The sequence below is a fragment of the Fusarium coffeatum genome (genome assembly GCF_003316985.1).
Source record: "Fusarium coffeatum strain FIESC_28 chromosome Unknown BRIP53273_contig_166, whole genome shotgun sequence".
In the NCBI taxonomy this organism is placed as follows: Eukaryota; Fungi; Ascomycota; class Sordariomycetes; order Hypocreales; family Nectriaceae; genus Fusarium; species Fusarium coffeatum.
Window position 1 is genome coordinate 35,472 of NW_022157959.1, and position 20,799 is coordinate 56,270.

At 49.1% G+C, this 20,799-nt stretch overlaps 4 protein-coding genes across 4 annotated transcripts; 3 read left to right on the top strand and 1 right to left on the bottom strand.

Moving 5' to 3' along the window:
* Positions 1-164: 164 nt before the first annotated feature.
* FIESC28_07460 (uncharacterized protein) lies at positions 165-3,014 on the top strand (the record flags this gene model as incomplete). Its single annotated transcript, XM_031161600.1, has 5 exons — positions 165-275; positions 389-490; positions 546-923; positions 981-1,710; positions 1,765-3,014. The coding sequence occupies 5 exons, from the start codon at positions 165-167 to the stop codon at positions 3,012-3,014; spliced, it is 2,571 nt and encodes an 856-aa protein (XP_031014302.1).
* Positions 3,015-4,147: 1,133 nt separating this feature from the next.
* FIESC28_07461 (uncharacterized protein) lies at positions 4,148-5,330 on the bottom strand (the record flags this gene model as incomplete). Its single annotated transcript, XM_031161601.1, has 3 exons — positions 4,148-4,255; positions 4,313-4,960; positions 5,016-5,330. The coding sequence occupies 3 exons, from the start codon at positions 5,328-5,330 to the stop codon at positions 4,148-4,150; spliced, it is 1,071 nt and encodes a 356-aa protein (XP_031014303.1).
* A 1,021-nt stretch (positions 5,331-6,351) lies between these two features.
* FIESC28_07462 (uncharacterized protein) lies at positions 6,352-8,384 on the top strand (the record flags this gene model as incomplete). The annotated part of the gene is made up of 6 exons (XM_031161602.1): positions 6,352-6,365; positions 6,576-6,764; positions 6,812-7,115; positions 7,172-7,252; positions 7,301-7,903; positions 7,962-8,384. 6 exons carry the CDS (start codon positions 6,352-6,354, stop codon positions 8,382-8,384), a joined length of 1,614 nt encoding a protein of 537 aa, XP_031014304.1.
* A 10,062-nt stretch (positions 8,385-18,446) lies between these two features.
* FIESC28_07463 (uncharacterized protein) lies at positions 18,447-19,924 on the top strand (the record flags this gene model as incomplete). The annotated part of the gene is made up of 6 exons (XM_031161603.1): positions 18,447-18,492; positions 18,569-18,741; positions 18,795-18,878; positions 18,934-19,282; positions 19,336-19,734; positions 19,791-19,924. 6 exons carry the CDS (start codon positions 18,447-18,449, stop codon positions 19,922-19,924), a joined length of 1,185 nt encoding a protein of 394 aa, XP_031014305.1.
* Positions 19,925-20,799: the final 875 nt, after the last annotated feature.

A 20,799-nucleotide genomic window follows, 5' to 3' on the forward strand; every position in this document is an offset into this window, starting at 1 on the left:
CGCACTCGAGCCACTTCCCGGTCCATCTCAAATAACCTACACCAACAACGGATGCGCCCCCGATAATGAATGCTTGTGGCTTGTTACTACCTCGTTAAACCTGACGAGTCCCTCTTTCACCTTCGAACGAAATATTCTTCCTCTACATCACGAAATCGACCATCATGAAGGAGTTTCCTAGAAAGTTTCTCAGCTTGCGCGACAAGAATGGCTCTAGCCGTCGATCCAAGTCGGCTGCGCCAGCGCCCTTACCAGCGGTTTCAGACAAGAACAAGGTATGTTCCATCAGGACTTTGCAATTGCTGGATGAGTTATCTGCCGTTTCCTTTTTGCATGTCCGAATTATGCCCTGGCCGAGGATCAGGTGTCCTAACAAGTAGCTATGTAGCCTCGTCCACTTTCTACTGGGGCCTTCATGGCCATGTTCAAGAACGATAGTTCAAAGCAAGGTGCAAAAGCAGAGGCAGACAAAGAGAAGGATAACGCACGAGTACGAACCGAATCACGACTTAAACGATCGAGACATTAACCTTTGCTCGCACTAGGTCGAGGAGATCCTACGACGATTAGACGAACTCCATATAACCAACGTTACCACCGACCACATTATCGACATTATGGCAACCAAGTTCGCAGACCACGACACCGATAAGACCGTCGAGTTTATCGATATGGAACAAAAGGCCGCCGCTGGGATCATCACCCCTTATGATCCCAGTGTGGATATGGTGGGCGCCGAAAACCGAGGCAATGTTACATGCTATCTAGATGCGCTCTTGTTCTCCATGTTTGCCAAAATCGACGCTTTCGAGTGCATGCTTAAGAACGACTTTCCCGAAGAAGACAATCGCAACAAGCTTGTCAACCTGTTACGGATGTGGGTAAATATGTTGAGAACAGGAAAGCTGGTGCATACAGATATGGTGGGTAACATTTACGCATTTTGCCTCCTGGTTTGTTGAAACTGACAAAACAAACAGACGAAACTAATACAAGATGCGTTGGCCGATTGTGGCTGGTCTGATGCACGAATGCTGGAGCAACAGGATACGTCAGAAGCTTTTGCTTTTATCACAGAAACCTTACAGCTACCGCTGTTATCTCTACAGGTCGATCTTTTCCACCAAGGAAAGAAGGATAAGGATGACCACAAAGTTGTGTACGAGCGTCTCCTGAACTTGGCCATACCCCCTGATTCTGAAGGAAAGGGGCTTAAACTGGAAGATTGCCTCGAGGAGTACTTCAACGCTCAGGTTGACGTCAAACGAGACAGTGAAGATGGAAAGAAGCTTGGGATTGAAGAGAAGAACCGAAGCGAGACGCCGACACTTAAGCACAGGGATACGATTAGAATCCTCACCGAAGAACGCGGCGAGTCATCAACACCAACATCCCCACTGCCAATTACCCCGGTGGAAAGAACACCAACTTTGGAGAAGGCGCCCATTCTTTCGCTTGCAGATTCCGATGCCAAAAATTGCAACGTTCCAGATGACGAAGCAGAAGGCGAGGTTACCACTGTCGAGTTGGTACCGAACAAGCCTTCTTTGAGGGGAAGGTCAACAAGTGTCATTCAACGTGTGGTTCTGGATGAGGAAGGCCGTCCTTCTACACCCGACACTCCAACAATGCTCCAAAAGGCTATGCGCAAGGGTTCAACAGTTGTCAAGGCAGTCACTATTCCTGCTTGGCAATTTTTCAGGCTCATCCGTAAGTTTAAATCGTTTGAACTAATACTAGTACACCTGCTAACAAAATCGCAAGCCTGGCATGCACTTTCAAGCACAGAGCCTCGAAACAACACGGAAGTTGCACTGAATTTCGAACAGAGACCCGTCGTGGGTATCTGTCTCAAACGCTACGCAATGACCGAGTCTGGCCAGCCTAAGCGTCACAACACATTTATCGATATCCCCGATAGTCTGCGGCTGCCACATTTCATGCTTGCCGATGAACCGAAAACTGAGGAAGATGAAAACGTTCTCAACACGGACTATAAGCTCGTCCTCCAGTCCGTTATCTGCCATCGGGGAGACTCATTACAAAGCGGCCATTACGTTTCCTTCGCCCGAGTAGCTCCCAAACTGTTGAAAGACAATCGACGACATGATTTTGACCCACCTCCTGATTACGAGGAAGCACAATGGGTCAAGTTCGACGATCTTCAGATAGAAAACCGAGTTACTTACGTGGATGATATCAGAACCGCTCTCAAAGAGGAGATGCCATATCTTCTGTTTTATCAAGTCATGCCTATGGTTGAGGTTGCTCCTCCCTCAGTAGATGACCCAGACACAGAGCCTCCTTCGTACAATGATTCCAAGATCAGTATCGAGTTGCCTCCTACTCCTTCGCGAAGCAACCGGCTCGGCAGTCTCGAAGAAGGCTATTTCGATAGCACACCAACTCTCGAGAACTCGCAGCGCTTATCCAGCAAACCGCCCAGTATTCGGCTTTCCATGGATGGCGAAAAGCCAAGGAGGAGCGAGGATGGTGCGGACCGTTTTCCAGGATCGCTCACTGGCTCACGACGCCCGAGTGCTGTTTGGACTGAATCAGCACCACATACACCTAATTCCCATTCTCCAGCCATAACACCCAGCGAAGAGCCGACCGCATCAAGGCTGTCACGCGCAGCATCTCGCTTTACTTTAGTCAATAGGAGTCGTCCGAGCAGCCAAAACGGAGAAAATCGCCTTAGCTTCTCGATGAGCAGGCTAGGAGGTCTTATGCGGCCTAACAAAGAGCCTTCTTCAGAAACCAAGGATGAGCCTAATGGTATCGGCATGTCTTCACCAAACTCAACAGGCGTCTTGACCGCAGAAACGTCCAAGGAGTCGAGGGAGTCAAAGGAAATTTCAGACAGAACAGAGGTTCCAGCAGAAGCTGAGCCTGAAACAGAGCAAAAGCATCACCGACACCACGGTCACAAACATCACAAACGGGTCAGATCGAAGGACAAGGTCAAGAACAAGAGCAGCGACCAACCCGAACGTGAATGCACGGTGATGTAACGTGCTTTCACGATAGTGATGGCAATACCTCTAAAAGGCAGGAGGGAAATCAAGAACTCTCCAAATCGTGTTTAATGCTATCACCGTTTCGGTTTTTGAGCATCTTTATGTACAGGAGTCTTCGCTTACAGGGAGGAACTAACATGGACCTGATCAGGTGGACTACCGAAGAAGCAGCGCGTGCTCTCGGTTGCCGTAATGAAGTTGAACAAGTTGGACAGCAAAATGACCGCACAATAGTCGGCGCAGTAAGAACAGGATTGCATAGCTTTTTCGGATTCTAAAGGAGTTTGAAAAGCAGAGTTGGCACCAGAACATTTGTTATTAGCATGGCGTTTTGGGACGGGCATGGCAACGCAAAACAGTTGTTAGATGGCTAGCTTACACAGAGAGCTTTTTGATGCATGGTACACGCAAGGATGAGATACATGGAAGGGACAGTTAGGATAGGTAACGCTCGAAGCGAACAATACCATTCAGCTACAGCGATTTATTGTCAGTGACGTTGTGTGATTTACAAAAGTGACTTGTTTGCACAACACAGGAAAGGCATGCTTGAACTGGATACACGTCATCATGGGCCACATTATAGCTTCAAGGTTGTCTATTTTCTTATACAGAGGTTACATGAACAGGCGTGGCCATCACTTCGTTAGCTTGCCTTCAAAACCCACATCCCATCCCATCAACAAATTGAACAAAATCGGCGCCCAACGAGCGCCATGAGTGAGGTTTGTTCAAGAGATTCGCAAAAGCAAGAACGGGGTAAGATGACCGAAATTTTCCCCTTCGCCTCTCCATTGCATGCGTTACAGAAAGTTCATACAGGTGACCAGGACAATACAAGTCCACGACAATAATATACACAGATGCTTGAAATCCATGAGGACAGGGAGAGATTCAGAAACCAGAATATATGTACCGGTCTCCCCCTAAGCATCCAGAAATCATGGCATCATAGGAGGTGAGGGACGACTAATAAGACATCGAAAATGGCGAAAAATGGGGGTGGCGGAGGTCGAGGCTCGGTCCTGGCCTGGTCAACAGTGGGCGATCATTAAGATTTTCTGTCCACCTGAGGGCAGAAAGTCAGGTCATTGTGGGTGTAGTGGGGAGTATACTAAGCTCATAGCTTAGAAGGGGATGTTGGGAGGAGGCTGAGCGCCGAGGGCCTCCTGTTGTTCTTGGAGCTCCTCGGGGGCAGCTTCGATGGAAACACCCAGACCAATCTTGGCTTGATGCTGCAGTCATTTGTTAGCATTTTCTTCGCTTGTCAAATACTAGGATCATGTACTTACCGTAAAGTGGTCGATATCAGCGGCAAAGGTCATCATTACAGGAGGAGCCACTCGCTTCTCGAGAGCGCAGCTAAGCTTGCCCTTGGAGTCGACCTGAGCTCGGAAAGTAGACATGCGGAAATCGTACTTGGCACCAATGGTGGTGACACCCTCCTTCTGGAGACCACCACCCATAAGACCACCAGGAGAAGGAACAAGACCGAGGCTCAGATCAACACCAGCCTGGACTTTGTCGGAAAGTCGTCGCCAGTAAGAGGTGTTCAGGGTACCCATAGCAGCTTGGAGCTGAGCGGTAGCGATCCAATCGGCGGACTTGTAGCGGGCGGCGTATGAGACGGCACATTCGGGGCCCTGGGACAAAGAAGGTCGTTGCCAAAGAGTCTCGAGACCCAGAGCAAGCTTGGGAGTAACGGATTGGAGGTAGCTTCCGATGAAGATACCAGTAACACCACCCTCGAGGTAGGAGGGGTTAAGCATCTTGAGGGATGCGCTGAAGTCGTTTCCGGTGTACTCGTGCTCGAACTGCGCCATATCTTGACCACCTGGGGAGATGGAAAGCTGAGACTTGGAAACAAGCTTGTCCGACCATCGCCAGTTAAATCGACCAGACAGAGAGCCCTCGTTATCAAGGTTACCTTGGCAGAAGACCTGTAAAAAGGATTAGCAACCTCGGATATACGATTGGTGTTCAAGTAGCAGCTACCTTTCCTGTTCCGTACATGGCAGCAAAAGTGTAAGGGTTGATGCGCTCGCCCATGGCAAACTGGTGAGAAACCTGGAATAGAGGAGCCATGCTGAAGATCTTGGTTAGGTCGGCGCGGATTCCGGTGAACATGTAGTTGTTGAGGAAGACATCGCGCTGGACTTCCTTGGAAAGACTCTCGATAGTTCCTGGGTTGGAGAGGCCTAGCTTGGCCCTCCGCTCGTTGAAAGAGTTGAGAGCATCTCCCAGGGCGCTAGCGAGGGGATTGGAGAAAAGAGCCGTCTTGACGGGTTCCAATGCGGCGGCGGAGGCCATTGTGACTGAGGAGTGCCGAAGCGAGGATGGAGATGATGACGGAAGAGGATCGAGCCGAGGGTTAATCGACGATAACGATGCACAGGGTCAGGCAGTCGTAGAGATTGTGCCGACGATAGAATTAATGAAAAATAAGGAAGTTGTGTGAAACAACCTCGTATGCGATTAATATCCCGAGGCCTCTAAACGCCAGGAACGTGATGACGAGCGCAGTTAGATGGAGATGGAGAATAATTTTCATCTGGCTTGGAAGCTCTGTAGTGGAGAGACACTAGCCACTGATGATGCCAAAGAATTGTGGCTAGTGACCGGTGCGGCAGCCGGCCGAAGGATACCCTAGAGCATCCAATGATCGGATGGATCTTTGGCTACGGGCAGTTTGGTAGTGCAAAGTATCCTATACTTTCAGCTGACACCCTTGTCCAAGACTTTGGGGCTTACTTGCACTACTTTACACCGCATCTTAGGCATGACGTTCAGATTGCGTGAGTATAGATACTTCCTTCCCCGAGATAGTACTTGCTTGCACCTGACTCTTTCCAAACCTACTCCCCATCCATTCACTACAACATGAGCCTAGAGCACTGACGATTGAATTCATTTTCATCTTCCTTGTCATCTCCCCCAACATTTGTCTGGGTCGGTTCTACACATCCTCGTTTGAGCTAAACTTCTTTGTGCTGGTCAATTATAAAACACGACATCTTGACCGTCGACCCCGCCGGCATCCACCGGCTTCTTCCTTTAGCTTTTTATCTTAAGGCTCATCTTACCCTTGTTGAAGCTGCATCAAGCTCAGATAAGAGCTACAGGAGGCTCATAAACAACATATTACTAAGGCCATTATATCCTCGATTCCTCTCATTGTACGGCTATTCTCGATATACCGAGACAAAATCCTTCCCAGAACCAGGGATATCTCAAAAGTTACCGGTTGAACTTCTTAAGCTTAGGGCTCCTGAGCACAACACTTCATTTGCAAATCATCATACCGGAGGGAGTCTCACTGCTACTGTTCAAAATGGATACTCTTCTGTATGTGTTTTCTGCTTCTTCAAACGCTACTATGTTGCGTGGCGGTCTCCTATTTCCAAGGCTTTCATTGTTATCGGATATTGATGCGATTTGGCATAACAAACCATATCATGTCATGGCTTTCGAGCCTTAACATTTATATGACCGAAAAGTCATGTTCGAAGAGTGGTTATTTCATCTATGAAGACCTGGTGTAACTAACAGTCCTAGAACCGCTGAAATTGCGGCCAACGCCCCTCGCTACCGCCGCAAGAGCTCTACTTTCATCGACGCCATCCATGATATTCCCCATGGCCAGGATTTGGCCCCGGCCCAGCTCTACAGTACCATGTCAGGTCGACTCTTCCACTCTGGCCGTATCGCCATTGTCATGGTTGGGCCGCCTGCGCGTGGCAAAACGTAAGTCTTCGTTGGCCGAGTGGTGACCAAAGCTTACAAGTCTCCAGTCATATCTGTGTCTCTATGGCGCGATACCTGAGTTGGCTCGGTGTGAAATCTCGCATCTTTCACCTTGGAGACTACCGCCGAGCAACTGTTGGTCCCGATGGCTCTATTCCTGACGATTACTTCTTTCCAAACGCATCGCCGGCATCTGTCATTCTGCGTCAGAAGATCTTGAAGAAATGCCGCGAGGACATTTACTCTTGGTTGAACCACGATAATGGACAAGTGGCGATCTACGACGCAGTAAACCCTACCGCTAATGGACGACGCTCCCTGGCCAAAGAGTTCGCAAAGCACGACGTTCAAGTAAAAAGAGACCATTAACCAACCCTGTTGACGCTCAGAGCTAATGCGTACAATAGACTCTGTTCATTGAATCGTTCGTTGACGACGAACGCATCCTGAGAGAGAATGCGAGAAACGTCAAAATCTCGTCCCCAGACGTAAGTGTGTTTCAAGATTGCCGAAGACGATACTAACGATGAATCTAGTTTGCCGGAATGGAGCCTGACGAAGCAGCCAAATTATACCTCCAGAGGATCGAGATGAAGATTCCTGTGTTTGAAACAATGAACGAGAAGGAGCTGAATTACATCAAGATGATCAACGCAGGAACCAAATTCTTTTACAACAACGTCAGCTTCAATTATCTTGCTCATAGAATTGTCTTCTACCTTACAAACCTGCATATCAAGTCACGAAAGACTTTCTTTGCCCGAGCTGGCACGACAGCAGAGGAGGACTCATACAAAGCCGATGCTCCCCTGTCTCAGGAAGGAAGGGACTATGCTCAGAAGATGTCCGAGGCACTCTTGAAGCACCGCGAACAGGAACGCCTTACAGCCATTGCGGAGGGTGGCCAGGATGCTCCTCTGCCACCACTCACTGTCTGGACATCGACTCGTATGCGTACGGTGCAGACTTCCGATGTTCTGAAGGAGAAGGGATACAAGGTCCGTCAGCGGTCACAGCTCAGTCAAATCAACCCTGGCGTGTGCGAGAAGATGTCTGAGCGTATGATCCGTCAAATCTACCCGGATGAAGTCGAGAAGCATGAGCTGGACCCTTACCACCACCGTTACCCTCGCGCCGAGGTATGTCAAACTCCCTGGCTTGATGTTCTAATCAGATTACAGTATTGACCATAAACAGTCGTATCACGATCTTGCCGTTCGGTTGGAGCCTATTATCCTCGAGTTGGAGCGAGAACAGACCGATCTTCTCATCATTGCTCACGAATCTGTTCTTCGTGTACTCTACGCCTATTTGATGCACTGCTCTACTACTGATATTCCAGTGATCAATTTCCCGCGCGACGAGATTATTGAGATCATCCCAGCGGCGTATCAAAATGAGGCCAAGCGCATCCACATCCCGGGTCTCAACCCTCAGATCGTCCCTGGCTCACCCCAGGACATCAAAATTCCTGTTCCAAGCAGCGGAGCCGTGAGCGCACAGCTTTCCCCTATCCCAAGTGGTGTTGGTACTCCAGCGGAGCATACTGAGCGACCACCAGAGAAGGTTATCAACACGGCCAAAGATATGGTAGCGGATAAGGTCAACGACGAAGACTAGGAGAGTAGTAGCAAGTTCGAAGGAAGAGTGTCATTTTGTTGGAACTCGAAATCATCGATTGCTTGTCTATTTCTGAGTCCGGAAGGATAGACATTGTCACGAGACCGGGAATCTGACACATAAGAAAGGACAGGCTGAATGTCAGTATGATTCATGATCAATCACATGATCCATTCGGAGGCTCTACTGCTTCCTCTTAAACGTGCATGAAGACTGGCCAAACCAAGTTATCGAACTCGATTATCAAGCAATATCCTTGCTCGTAGGTCCCATGCTTTCTTACTTCCTGAACCTTTGAGGAGCCAAGTTAATGATGTTGTATTGATCGACAACACGGGTTGTCCGTTTCATGACAGTGCAGAAATGCGTCAATACTGCATGATGCGCAGCCATGAACATTTTATAACGACCCTATGATAGGCGGCGGAACATAGTTCCTAGAACATAGGGTAGGATAAGTTCCTACATGGAGTTGTAGGATCTCAGGCTTTACTCAAAAGGCTGATTGCCATTTACCTCATGCCCAGTGTATTGAATATATGGCACAGCAATCGAACTGTCCCAACAGATAGTATGCTTTATTTGTAGCTCCAATACTAGTACATAGGTTAAGACAATGCACATCATTGTAATGGGAACGCCCGTAAGTGTTTATTCCATCATCAAATTTGACCGAGTACAGCACAATTGCCCTCCTATGTAGCGTCGAGTTTGGAAGGATGCCCGGTGAACCGCGTCAAAGTAGGCGTGTCGCAATATAAGAAGCTAGATAGACTTTTAAGCCTGTTACATTATGCGATACTCGCCTCATAGCTCAGACTTCCTGCTACAGTAACATACATTACAGTCAAGCAAGGATCAGCCTTCACGTCAAAGGAGTTGGATCGGATTGGGTTGCGTTGCGCAAGCACAACGCGGCGGCCTCCCGATGCCTTGTACCTGGAGAACAGCCGGGGCTTTGTATCAAAGCAGATGCACGTCGCTGGATGTGGAAGCGGGTGCACAGGGGTCAGGGGGGACCGTGAGCCGTTTCTGAAGGAGTGACGAGATGAGCGTGAATTTGGCTGGCTGAGGATTTTCTTGCCTTGAGAAAACGCAGGCTGATGTGTGGCCATGTGATGATCATTGCGATTATGCTGACTGACAATGGTTGAATGAGGGTACACGACAGCCGATGTGCAGTGTCTCTTTGTTGTAGGGTCATATGACATACTCGATCAGTTTACTTACATACATCGATGTTAGGGACTTTGAGTTCTTGTCAGATCATGCGTTGACAGATAGCTGTGGCTCGGGGAACCTGAAGAACCTCCGGTCTGCGGTCATATATGACAAGCAGCGACACCATCACCTGCATAGAGAACCAGAACCTACGACAGTACCGGACTGATGTCCCAACACTTGAGTAAAGTATCGCAATATCTAAAGCAACACTGGTAGAACCTGGCTCAACCTGGCACTATGGTCAAATATCCTGCGTCAGTGTTGTTTCAGCCGGCTGTCAGTCGAGATTGTTTCGGAATATATGGTGTTGGTTCATCAACAGCACAAACTGGTAACTGAGGCAATGGTTTTTGAGGCGGTAGGTCAATAGCAATAGAACCATGCCTTGTGTACCTACCGTAAGGAGGAATGTCAGCACGGCAGGTATTCGGCAGTCCCTGTGTGTATCAAACACGAAGGATTGTGCTCTCAGCTCCTTTGGCACCACGAACAGCAAATACTGCCCACCCACTTGAGAAATGCCGCAATGCAGCACTCAACCTTGCGTATGTGAGTTTGGCGGCCATTGAAACCAAAACCGAGCCCTTAAGCTCTCAAGATACCTCGCTTTCTGCCAAGTGGCTTCGACTTGATACAGCTTTCCCATCGCACGTCTCGGCGATGCAGCATATATTGTGGCTTCCTGTATATCCCTCGTTATACCAGTCATAGATTCTGAGATCCAGAACTTTGTGTGATTACCTGACAACAATCACCAGGGGCATCAAAAGTAAGTTGAGGAACTTGTGCAGGTCATTGGACATAATATGTGCCACATAGTAGTCACGAGAAGGATCAGCTTGTGGTAAGTAGGTAGCTTGTCCGTCAAGATAGTATATTGTTTCTGCGACGAGGCCTGGCCATGCCTCAATGAGGCGTAATTGAAGTTTGACAGTACATGCTTTTTGAGCTCCCAAGGCGCTTTCTTTGTGACAGGTGAGCCTGACCAAGCCTGGTATTACTAGATTCAGTGCGCCGCGCCTCGAAACATGGGTGACGCTGGTATCAAGATGAAAGAACACACTTGAGTTAAATAAACAGTTATCGTCTCGGACCCTGCAAGGTTGATCAGAGAAACGGGGTGTCACGGATCTCAGCTGGGTTCGTGTCATGGATCGCCGGACCCGACGCGATCCTTGTCACTTGTGTGAGGGGTTGAAGAAGGTCTTTATCAAGAGTTGTATAGACTTACTGGCAGTGGTATACACTCAGATGATGACCCAAAAGCCAGGTTCCTGTTAGCTGGACAACCAGAGGCTAAAGCCATTCGACCATGACAAACGAAAGTACACTGACCTTTGATTCTGGAGTCTTCGCGTAAGAGATATCTTACATGTCGTTCCAAGGCAAGACATGAGGCTGAAAAGCGAACTGGTTTCTCAACACTCACACCCAAGTACCTGGGTTAACAATCGATGCTTGGCGAGTGCAGATATCCGAACTGATAGATATTGAACGGTCCTGATAAAAGATAGAATAGTCACTGGTTGTTCGATGTTAGTTTCTGCAAGAGATGAGTATGCGGATTGTTCTCAAAATTCTTGGACATAGAGGTCTTTTTTATTCAACCTTTCAAGCCATGTAGTTGTTATGTAGGAATAGTTTCAGATGTCCTTTTAATCAAATGGCAGTTACACTTGCAATGCCAATAAGTTGAAGGGGTTTTTCATCTCATCTCAGCTAATCCGGTCTTAATCTGCAAAAACAAATTAGCAAGCTCACGGAACAGCCCTAGACTAGACTAGTTGTTTTGCCTCAGCTTATTTAGCATTGTACTATTTTCAAGCTGTCTTGACAGGTAAATTCTTAGTTCCATTTCAATTGATGTCAGGTGTGCTGGACAGGAAACATCACAGCTCGAGGTCCAGATTTGGCCACCCAACAAGTCATGCTGACATGCTCGGTGGCGTTGGCCCTTTTCCCTAAGCTTTAGAGCCGCAGCCGGGAGGCGGATGTCTGATTTAAACCTCTCAACATCAAATCATGTTGCGGTATGACCGTAATATGTTTAAGCCGAAGGCCAACTTTGGACAAGACAGTTAGCGCCTCCGCCATGGTGCACTTGATGAACTCAGTCGTCGTTGGTTGAGCCTCAGGAAAGCTAGCTGAGCATAGTATGGTGAAGCATTGGCTCGGACGTTGAAGGAATCAACTCTCGACTATGCACGGTACTGTACTATGCCGCTTTGAATTCAGGCCCTGCTGGTTGGTTCCTGGCCATCACAAATCTCAAGAGCTTGGAGCTTCAACTTCTTGCTTGATGGCTTTGGCGAATTCAATGATTGGTCCAAGCACGATTTCCGACCCCTTTTTTCCCTTTCGTTGAACAAATGGGTCTTGCACTTTCCATGAACTTAAAACTCGACCATGGTCATTAGCGTTGCATGCGAGGGTCTCATGACCATCTGCATTCCGCAAAGTCTACCCACCAAGCATGACTGCCCACCACCTGGAAAGCTCCAGCTTCCTCGACTGGTAGCCTGTGAGTGGCCTGCAGCCGCTCATCCATTGCTTGACCCTGTGGTCAGCGTTGCTACTAGCGGAACTGGTGCAAGCCTGCCAGGGGCTCGATGGACTCCGAATCTTCGGTTCTCAAGCTGCTACTGTAGTTAGTTAGTTCGAGCACGTTGGGAGAGCGTCATCAACATGTCGCGTAGTTACCATCCGTGTGCCGTGGCCGCATCTTTATTGATCGCCTGTCATGCCAAAACGGTATGGACATTACTATCCCGTTTCGCAGCATCTATCACCCGTCCCGATGCGATTAACTTGTGGTCTTATACTTGCTGTAAGCCCAGCCTAACTCAGCCCAACACACTGGCGAACATGTCCGTACTGTACTGTTGGCCTTGACAGATGACGTCCGTAGCATGACGTCTGCTGGCTCTTCCATTGGCCAAAGGCAGATCACCGTTGGCGTCGACACTTAGTAACCATGTATCCACACTGAACACCATTTGATCACGCCTCGACACCACCAACTGACATCCTACCATCACTGGCCGCCAACGACTCTAGGGCTTTGGCGGGACAGTGAACTGCCCACTTCGGTAGCACTGAAACCAAAAATACCCGAGGACGACTGATGTACATATGCCATGTGCATATGGGTGAGATCTAATATCAGATGGCGAAGGCTTGATTTCATCGCAGCCTCGATGGTAGTAGCGTCTATGCCGATCAAGCAACCCAAACTTGACTCTTCTACGGACAATGAGGACATCGCAGAGATGCAAATTTCTGTGGAGTTTCAATTAGGGCACAACAACTGCAGCAACAAGCATCAATCGTACCGTTCCATTGGACACCTGATTTCTGGATCTCGAGTATCCAGAGCTTCAGACGTCAGGGATCCACCCAGCCTCGCCGTGCCACGGCCCCGCAGGCGCATGTGCTCTGTGTAAGAGCGTCCATCGTCATCTCGACCTCTGGCTCTGCGTCTGCAACGGCGGGTGAGAACCAACCGAAACCCGGTTGGCATGGACCAATCTGAATGCCAGGCAAGGTACAGGGGAGGGGCTGCAGTTGCTCTGTCCTGCCAAACATGCCCCTTGTTTGGTAGGTTACTCAACGTAGCTTTTTGATCGATAATTCGACGACATTGATGTTGGGACAATCCAAAGATCTAAGTAATCCCTGAATACGTGTTACAGTCCCGATGTAGCTATAGACCGTGGTCGAGACAACGCTTACTGTAGATGGGTTCAGTTCAGTTGGATCCTCGTGACATTTTGGTTGGGGCTGCTGGCTCTCGGTATTATTGCCAACGTATTGCCGTTTTCATGGCCGTGCTTGTAAGATAGAAAACCAGCTGAGGCGATGCGAAACGGCGAGTGAGGTGATGTGACGTGACCCTTTGAGGCTCTGACCGGGTGTTGGCGTATAGTGTCAGTCGGGCCTTGTTCTTGTCACCATGTATATGAACCGAAGTGATATTTGGAAGTAATAATGCTCAGCTTCTGGTGTGTGAAGAAGGTGGCAGGCAAAATCGTTTGAGCCAGACCCGGCCATTTCATAGTGCCTTTCAATGAGTGCAGTATCTTGAAGTTGACCATGGGTAGAAGTATAGTAACTAGGTAGATATTGAACTGTCTAGACTGTCTGCTTGCGTTGTTGAAGACAGCCATGTGGTTTTCGGGATGCCTTGACTTGCATCGGTGCCAGAGTATGGTCAGTGCTTTCACTGCCGAGCCCACCAGGGGGACCCAGATGCGATGGATAGTTGCACGTCTCTTTTTGGCAGAACTGTAGATCTTTTGTGTCTTGGTCCTCGCTTGCTTTTTTCGCGTTTTTATTTAACAGGAGGAAGCGATCCTGGCAGTGGACTTGTTGATTGGACAATGAAGCTCGATCAGTCGATATCTGCTCGGCATAGGCTATGAGCTGCAAATATCAACATAGATGAGCAATTGTTATTCGTGGTTAGGTAGGAGATGACAAGGCTCAATCAGTTTTTGGGCTACGAAGAGTGGTACCTGACCATGCACTATCAGGTAATCGCGGTTCAGTCTCTCCTGCCATTAAATTACAACCCAATGAACAGGCCGGTCAAACTCAGGAAGGCCCCCCGGCCGCACTTGCTTTGCATCATTTGAACCATTCTTCGGATACCCTGGAGCCAAGCATCTCAGTCAACAGAGTAATGCAAGTAGGGATATTGCTGGATGGGGATTTTCAAGGGTCAAGGCTAACTGTCATGCAGCAACCGATTCGGCACGCCTATGGATCACTTCCCTACAGACTGATTGTTTGGTCTCACCGATATGGATCCAGCCCGTCAAGGGTACAACGGGAATTGTGATACCCTTGGAAGGTCAAGGACGAGGCATATACCAGATACGGAATCCCAATATTTTACGACGACAATGGCGACTGTCCGATAGGTAGCCATAACCTGCAGTAATGTAGAGCTCAACCTTACATGCTGCGTAGGTACCTTACCCTAAGGCTTGCTCAGGTACCTTAGGTACGCGGTTGCATGACATCCCCGGTCCACTACCCATGGATCCATCCGTCCACAGGATGGCAGAGGTCTCTCGCCTGCCGGACTCTAGCGCCTGGGTACCTCACCTAGGAAGTGCTCCCTGACCTTACCCGTCTTGAGATGGGCACATGAGCAAGCCCAACGCTGCGGGTCCTCTTGAGTGGCTGTCGAACTGCTCACAAGACGGTCACATATTTACAGCCAATTGCTTCGAACTTGAAACCAATTAATCCATGGTTGACACGATTTTGTCGGTTGAGAGGTGTACTTTTACACAAGACAAGAGAAAATCTCCGTATGGTCAGGTTTATGTTGTTTGTCAATAAGATCTGCTTGTTGCAGTACCAAGTGAGTAGAACCCTCCCATCTCTGAAGATATCCTACAATGAGTTTTACCAATCAATGTTCCCCTCCCCCACCACCATCATCATTATTCACTCTCTGTACTAAGGCTCAATAAGAGTCTCACATGTCTCCCGTATTCCTCACGATACAAGGCCCCTGTCACGAACAGCTTGCATATCTCCCAACTCGTCTCTCGTTTCCGAAACCGTAGTGCATCAAGAGTCAAAATAAACCTATTACCTTGGGCCAAGTTGCAGAGCTTGTGGTGTTGTCTTTCTTTTCAGTTAGCTACAGAACGACACCTCATGCTGGTTCTTTAACCCCTCATCCCCATCCCCAAAGTACTCCTCAGATCGCAAAAACATAATTGCCAAGATACCTACCTCCGCGAAAGTATTCGGCCAAGTAATTTGAAAATTGATTGCTCGTTTCTGTAAACTAGCTTGAGAGAGGTTTAATGTATTTTTCTCCTCAGTACTAGACTATCAACTGTCTGCACATCGATACCACCAGTACAAACAAGCATAGTCTAGATACCTCCAAGTGCCATGTATGTATATCGAAGTGCTCGTTGACGTCTCACTGCCCATGCCGTCACTCTGTGTCGATTCAGCAGAAAACAGCCCCGCATAGCCGCCCCGTGCACGCTTTCTAGCACCACCTTCAGGTCCCGCTGCAGTACTAGGCAAGTTAGTAAGGATACAGCCTTCCAATTTGCAATTGAAGAATACCGTTTGAAACACTGGCTTTCTAACTTGGCCCAGCCTCAGGGTATTAGAAGAATTGGCTGAAAAGCATAAGAGACGAATTAATTTGGTTACTTCATGCTAGCTTAGACTAACACTTAGACAACTTTATTATGGTAGGTGAAGCCTTAGAAGATTAGGTAGTTCTTCTGTCACCCACCTGCTCAGGTCACTTGATAGGCAAGGTACCTACCTCCCAAGAGCTCCAGTACCTTACCTCTGTTCGTCAAGCCCCATTTGGACAGAACAGCTTCCATCTCAGCAAGCAAGCAATCAAGCTCAGCACCACCATAGACAAGGCTCAATCCAGTCCAGCTCAGCTCATTCCACCATACGTCAAACATTCCTCTTCTATCATCAACTTTGATCGACCTTCCTCCATTGCCCCTGGTATGTCTCGAGGGCTTTCAGACTCTCTCCAAGCCTAAGAATTTCCGTTCTAGGCTGTTTCGCATCACGCCCGTCGTTCGAGCCGCCTAACCTGCCTCTTTACCTGCTCCTGCTCCTGCCCGCCGCGCTCATTCGTGCTTCGACGCCGTTTTCTGCAGACCTTCGATAAACTCAAACAAACATCTGGAAACAAGAGGTCCGCTGTTGCCTCGCTCGTCCTCGTCGTATCGTATCGTATCGTATCGTTTGCAGCACCTGAAATCAGACTCGCTCCTCCCTGCCTGTGACCCTGCTACAGTACCTACCCGCTGCACCACCACGTACGCCGCCAAAAGCACAGCACAGCACAGTACAGAAGGTACTGCACCGCACCCGATTGCACTCACATGAACACATCCGTACCCAGCAACCACCTTGCCGTGCCTCGTAACAAATTGTTCTGATCACGCCCATCCGTATCTTTTCTCCAAAAAAATCAAATCGAAACCAGAAAGCCCTTGTCACTTTGTTGCTTATTGAATAAGTTTGATAACCTCACGCATCTCACGATCTTTCATTCAGTGCTAACTGCCGCAAATACATACCTCCATACCTCAGGTACCCAAGATCGATCTCGAGGTCACCAGCGCAGCTCTCACTCCCAGCTGAGCGGTATCGTCATCATTTTTCGTGTCGCCTGTGTCATTACATAGTAAGTCCTTGACTCTATGCCGCTTTACTCTACCAACCCTTCCCATACATTGTATGCATTTCTTGTTCCCTTTCTACTATCAAAATCGTCGTCCCTTCGGAACGCCTTTATTTTCATCCTTGGTCTTGTCTGCTGCATTCTGTCGATGGGCTGTCACGAGCGTGCCCCATCGAGCCAGCACCCCGCCCACTAAGTTCAGACCCGCCTGGTGCCAGCCTCCATGCCTGCACTCCCTAAGCATTCACTCCCCTAGCACCGAGAGAATACACGCCTTGTTACCCGTTGCCTTGTTCCCTGGCCTGGGCTGGATCATTTCGAGGCCTTCTGAACCAAAAGAGTTCGTCCATCAAAGTTGAGAGTGTGGACAGGCACCTACTTAGAGGTAGGTAGCCAGCCTCTTCTTGGAGTCAAAGTCAACAGCGACGGTAACTGGAGCTGCTCCTCAACTACACATCACTGGCATCCAAACGTCAACTGCTCCAAGTGAGAAACGGGCGGGAAAAGGGGAAAAAGAAAAGAAGAAAAACCATGAGAGTGACAGGAAAATAAACCTTCCTACCCAAACAATCCAGTCCATTCATGCTGGTAAATGCATGCGTAGCATAGCGCATCCTGCCGCACTCACGTTCGTGCCTACGCACACGCACATTTGCTTGTCAAGTTGACGACTTCACTCTTCCTGCCTCGTCTATTTCTTGTTTGTTCTCATTCAAAAACACCCATCTGTCTGTCAATTTGGGCCCAACCTGTCCCCGCGCCGTCAGTCAGCACAGCACAGCACACTGGCATGCTTTTTTTGGAGAAGCGAAACTCGAAGCTTGCCTGACCTGACCCAACACGGCTTGTCCGTCCCTCACCTAAACTTGCATTTGCATTTGCACCTGCACCTGCACCTACATACACCTACGTCTACGTCGCCACCTCTGGCTGTACCATACCTTACACAGTACCTTACCTTGCCATTCACTCCCATTAGTACCTCGATCTATCTTTAGGCCCTGTCCCTCCCCCCCGGCGTCCTTTTTTTTTCCCTCGCTACCAGCAGCTTTTTATACCCCGTCCCTTGCCCACTTTCTCGCGCCCACTGTTCCCTTTCCTCCCCTCCCTTCCCCTCTGCCCCGCCCCCCCTCCAGCAGCCTGTCCCGTGCCACCAAAAACACCACCGACTCTCCCCTCGGTTTTCTCTTTGTTTCCCCAGATACCCTTGGCCTTGCCAATTTCGTGCGCATCGTCCTCGTTGTTGCCTTCGACTCACAATCAGCTTATAGTCTACTTGGGCAAACGGCATCGCTTTCTCGCCAGCCAGACATCCTTTGGTTGACCAACTTTACGTGCAGAAATAACCTCACGAGCCGCCCCTCTGCGCCCGTGCCGATACCCTGCTCGACCGAGACATTACTCGCCCATCGTCATTCAAGTGTCGTACACTTGTCTATTGCGCAAATCTAGCTCTCCGTTGAGAGAGAAGCATTATTCAAGCTTTTGCTTGCCTATCAGTATCCTACAAGCATTGGCTCCTTCTATTCTGCCCATCACGGCCCACTTAATAGCTCTTCGCATATTCTCTTCCATCGAGACGCCCAGGCGGTTTCGTTCAACTTTATTTGCACTCGCGCTTTGATTAAGACTCAAGCATTCAAACTATGTCGGCTCATCGGCCAAACGCCTTTAACAGCCTCCGGATGGGAGGTTAGTATATCACCCCCGCCATTGGGCCTGCTTGGGCCGGGCTTAACCTATGACCCTCCAACTGACACAATTGCAGAGGTTATCCGCGAGAAGGTTCAAGATGGAATTACTGGAGAGACCCGGGACCTGCAGTATACGCAGTGCAAGATCGTAGGAAATGGCTCTTTCGGTGTCGTCTTTCAGACCAAGCTGTCTCCATCTGGAGAGGATGCTGCCATTAAGCGGGTTCTTCAAGACAAGAGGTTCAAGGTATGTGCAATTGGCATAGCGCATTATGATCTGCTAGCTAACTATCTTCCCAGAACCGTGAACTCCAGATTATGCGCATCGTTCGCCATCCCAACATCGTCCAGCTCAAGGCCTTCTACTACTCCAATGGCGAACGTGTATGCAATCCTGCCTATCCAACTATTCTTGCCTTCTTCGCTAATTCCCTCATAGAAAGATGAGGTTTACCTTAACCTTGTCCAGGAATTCGTGCCCGAGACCGTCTACCGAGCCTCTCGATTTTTCAACAAGATGAAGACCACCATGCCCATCCTTGAGGTCAAGCTTTACATTTACCAGCTTTTCAGAGCCTTGGCCTACATCCACTCTCAAGGCATCTGTCACCGAGACATCAAGCCTCAGAACCTCCTTCTCGACCCCAACAGCGGCATCCTCAAGCTCTGTGATTTCGGAAGTGCCAAGATTCTCGTTCCCAATGAGCCTAACGTTTCGTATATCTGTTCCCGTTACTACCGTGCACCAGAACTTATCTTTGGTGCCACGAACTATACTACCAAGATTGGTAAGACCTTGCATCTGACGTACTTTCTCGATCCGTTTATTGACTGTGATTAGATGTTTGGTCAACTGGCTGTGTGATGGCTGAGCTTATGCTTGGACAACCCCTCTTCCCTGGCGAGTCAGGTATTGACCAGCTCGTCGAGATCATCAAAGTTCTGGGTACTCCCACTCGGGAACAGATTCGAACCATGAACCCCAACTACATGGAGCACAAGTTTCCTCAAATCAAACCCCACCCGTTCAACAAAGTCTTCCGAAAGGCCGACGCCAACGCTATCGACCTTATCGCTCGACTGCTTGAGTACACCCCAACCGAGCGACAATCTGCAATTGATGCCATGGTTCACCCCTTCTTCGATGAGCTTCGCGACCCCAACACCAAGCTTCCTGACTCACGACATGGCAGCGGCCAGCTCCGCGAACTCCCCGCCTTGTTCGACTTTACTCGTCACGGTATGAGAATGCCCAACGAATCACTTTAACCGGCAATGCAGCTAACAATTCATCAGAACTCTCGATTGCTCCAAGCCTGAACCAAAAGCTTGTTCCAGCACACATTCGCCCCGTACTCGCATCGCAAGGTCTTGATATCGACAACTTCACACCCTTGACGGAGCAGGAGATGATGGCGAAACTAGATTGAGCCGGCCTCGTGTCGAGGCAAAGGGTAGTTGGCATACGCTTGTACCCTTCTACGGCTCTCCACGGCTCTGGAAGAGACCTGCCTCGTCCACTCCCAGTACCGAGCTGAGCAAAAATGGCTGGGAGCAAGGGCCCAGGCCAAGGCCGGGTCAAATGGCGAGCAGGTGCTATACAGCCCTGAAGCTAATAGCGTCGGTCTTTAATACAAGGCACGGTGTATAGGCGTCGAGGGCCAGTTGAGAAGGCTTGTTTGTTCTGGCGAGCGTTGGAGTCTTTCCCGGCAGGGAGGGGGATTGGGCGTTGTGCTTGCCCTTTATACGAATCCGCTCTCAGTTTTGCCTTAAGGCTAGTTACGACAAGGGATGACCCCGTTGATGCATATCACAGGGAATTACGTTTTTAGACCACGTTTCGATGCATGGCGGATAATGGCCGGTGCTGTTCTTTTTTTGTTGTATGCGCCTCAAGGGTGGAGCCTAATGCTGCGGTCATGGTTGGCTTTGGGAAATGATGAGGATAACATTTGTTGAATTCTTATTCTTGGTAACGCGTTCTGCCTCGCCATGATTGCTCGGAGGGCCCCGACCTTGTTGTTGCTTGGAGCCGCCGGAACGGAGTCGAAAGGTTTGCTCGGCCTGGTTTGCCCTGCAGAAGACGCAGCCCGGTACCCGATATTGTTCTCGATGCTGCAACGAAATTATCAATTGAAGCTGGCTAAGGATGGCCTTGTGGCATCTCACTCTCGCTTTCCCAAAGACGTGGAGGAGTTTGGCATTGTTTGGTCTAGTCGTCGATGGTCCAAGACGATATAAAGAATAAGGGACTGGTTATGAATTGCAAATAAAAGGCAGAAAGAATGAATGATGTGACGCATTG